Source organism: Limulus polyphemus, unplaced genomic scaffold (assembly GCF_000517525.1).
Source record: "Limulus polyphemus unplaced genomic scaffold, Limulus_polyphemus-2.1.2 Scaffold1913, whole genome shotgun sequence".
Taxonomy (NCBI): domain Eukaryota; kingdom Metazoa; phylum Arthropoda; class Merostomata; order Xiphosura; family Limulidae; genus Limulus; species Limulus polyphemus.
In genome coordinates this window covers 90,247-93,396 of record NW_013667523.1, presented here as the reverse complement: position 1 = coordinate 93,396, position 3,150 = coordinate 90,247, and the positions used below count along the sequence as shown (strand labels likewise).

At 33.9% G+C, this 3,150-nt stretch overlaps 1 protein-coding gene across 1 annotated transcript in view; it reads left to right on the top strand.

Annotated features, from left to right (window-relative positions):
* The window catches only part of LOC106465338 (AF4/FMR2 family member 4-like), a 136,537-nt gene that overhangs the window by 43,754 nt on the left and 89,633 nt on the right, over positions 1-3,150 (top strand). Inside the window, exon 5 of the mRNA XM_022393201.1 lies at positions 721-760. Within this exon, the coding sequence (XP_022248909.1) occupies positions 721-760 (40 nt within the window). The remainder of the gene's footprint in view (positions 1-720; positions 761-3,150) is intronic.

The window sequence follows — 3,150 nt, the reverse complement described above, 5'->3', positions numbered from 1 at the left end:
TGACGAAATATCTATAGAATAGACGAGTAGAAGTAACCAACATGGTTCATGAGTATAATGTAACAATTTTGTAAAATGTCAGAAAAGAATTAGGTGTTTTATGTGTGGTCAGCATATTAGTATACATTCGTTGGCTGTAATCTGATATATCTTCCTAGCAGGAAGTGAAATGTGATCTCTGAAAAGCACGTGAGGTGATCGTCTCTCTTAAAGCGTGATGGATGGTCCTTTCAGTATTCCTAAGTTTAACGTTCTTTATTTTAAGGCTTATGAGTAAGGTTTCAAACCGCATAATAAGTTTTATATAATGTGCCTGTGTGACTTTTTTTTCCTTCTGTTCTGAAACAAGTATTTGTATGGTTTTAGTGAAAGGGGGAACATATACTCGGTAAGTCGTACTTGGAAGTCTTCTGAATTGCCTTTATTATTAGTTAAATTGACACTTTCTCGGAGTGATACATTGGTTTGCTTCCAACTACTCTAAAGCAAATAAACGACTTAAGGAAAACGTGGAAAATATTTAAATAAAAGGTTTTTTACAATCAACTTTTAATACAGACAAATAGTTGAAGAATAAAATCATAGTATTATATAAAGTTTGGACAAATAATAAAAGTGTTCGTAAACCTACTATCAGAATAAGGGATCAAATCGTAAAGGTTCGTTTTAATAAAAGTTGGACTTGCATCTTTCACCAAAAAAGAATCTGTTCTCTTTCAGGAAGTAGGAGCTTTAGAAAACTCAAGTGTTCAAGAAAAAGGTAAGTTTCTCCTGTTTAGGTTTAACGGAGATAACTTTAAATTACCGTAAACGTCGTGTGTGCAAAATTGTAAACAACAAAAAGAAAATAACCGTGTAATTTAGGGTAAATATTTGTTTTTTTATTCAACCAAACTAATTGTTACTTAGTCGTTAGTTTGTAGTTTAGCAGTCGGTAAAAGCTGTAGAAATTCCCATTACTTATCTGACCTTAAAGATGTGTGTTACTTCATTAATCTACTAGTAGCGAAAACTGATATTTTATTAACTTAGAAAAGATTACTAAAAATGTTACCTTTTAAGAGTTATATGAGATTTTAAATAGATTTTTGTTTAAGGCCAACTAGTGTTAAACACTGTTACCAATACAATTCGGTCTCCTTTTCACACCCGGTTTAAAAAACAAGATTGGACAAATTAAACAAGAGTATTTTGAAGATCGTGAGGTATATAATGTCACTGAATTTGGTATAAAATCGTTTCTAAATTTAAAGTTTTGTATTCCAAGTTCCAGTCATGCTAATCCAGTAAAGTACGACTTTAAGCTGAAAGAATTCACCCGAACGCAGTAGGTGAATTTTCTTTCTCTTGGCGTCGTTCCAAATCTCGTCTTCTATGTTTGTACGTTAGATTGCCACGTGAATTGACACTTTTTTCATTCACACAGAGCCGTGTTTCTTGTAAAGGCACATATAATTGCGAAACATAATTTTAAAATGTTAAAGGACGCTTTTAATATGAGTTACGTCATCATCCAGATTTTACAGAGTTAACCGTTATTCCGAAAACTAATATTTTTAAAATCAAGTTATAAAGGTAATGTATGTTTATTATTGTAGAGTAAATAAATGTTAATATAGAAGAGGGCAGGGCCTAGCCTAATGGTTACTCAGTCCTCACTGTGAACCTAATGGCGGCTCCTGATTTGGAGCCCTCTTCCGAAAAAACGTGCTCCGCACTTTGGAGCCTTGGGTGCGTAATAAGAATGAGGGTCAAACCCCACTATTCGATCAGGTAAGAGTAGCGCAATAGTTGGCGGTGGATACTGTTAACTAGCTGCCTTCCCTCTAGTACAGCGGTTCCCGCACTCCAGGGGGTCCGCGAAGAAAATACATCTCATTAAACAAGCAAGTTTTTTTTAATTATGCTGTTCTTTTAATTGCACACTCAGTTATATACGTCTTTTATTTGATAGTGAAAAAAATGGAAAAACAAGTTAATTATTAGTAAGAAAAACGGTTTGTTGGGTAGATGGAATCTTTCGAAAAACATGGGGGGTCCTTGGTGGTGAAAAGGTTGGGAACCGTTGCTCTAGTATACGACTTTACAATTTGGTACGGCTATGCACAGATAACCTTTGAAGAATATATATGAGCTTAAGAAAATAGTGTGTTAAAAAAATCACATGATTCTGCAGTGGATTTGTGCAAGCTACACTGTTGTTAAAGATAGTCAAGAACAACATTAGTGATTAGTATTTCTACCTTTCACTCGTCTGTCTAAAAATAATAATTAACTAGATGTACTTCCGCAGGGTTCCGTGAAAGTGTTCTGTTTCAAGAGTAAATAAAACCAAAATTAAGAGTAATAAACACTGATGTCTCTTGTTTAATTTTTGTAGTTCATATTTGTGTATAGAAAACACATTAATACTAGAAATAAACGACCTTATAACATCAAAATGTTGTTTTTATTTAATTAGATATTCAACGTTTCGCTTTACAGCTTCTTCTAATTAAATAAAAACATTTTGGTATTATAAGGTCGTTTATTTCTAATGTTTTTATTAGTTGCTTTTTTATTTCATATGGCATGCGTACGTTTTACTGACGTCATTTGAGTATCAACTGAGTGACTGGAAAGTAGGTCTCAGGATTCCTGATGTCGAAAAGGCGCTACTTAGTTTGGGATCATGGGTGCGCTATAAGAGTGACGGTCAGTTTACTAGATGTCTTTTGTCTAGTAGTTTATCAGATCAAACTATAGGGATGACTGCGCAGGTAGCGGTTGTGTAGCATTATATGAAAATTTTCAAGTCTAAGCGTTTTTTAATTTATATTAGAGAGGGGGGACAGAAGGAAATAGGCAGAGAAAAATACTTGAACATGAATTATTTAGGATATAATAGAAAGCTATCCTGGTAAGACTGTAGAAAAAAACTTTTATTTTTTGGTAAATTTTGTAAACACAGTAGTGCATAAATACACGTGAAAGAATTGTTCTGTTCTAAGGCAGCGTTTCCCAAACTTTTGTAACCCACACCCCATTTAATACATGTTTTCTCGCAAACCCCCTCCTCTTTTTAATTAGTGGTGAAAGAGTAATTTAAGGGGCGAGATGTAATACACGGATATTCATTAATGAAATAGGCCCGGCATGGCCAGGTGGTTA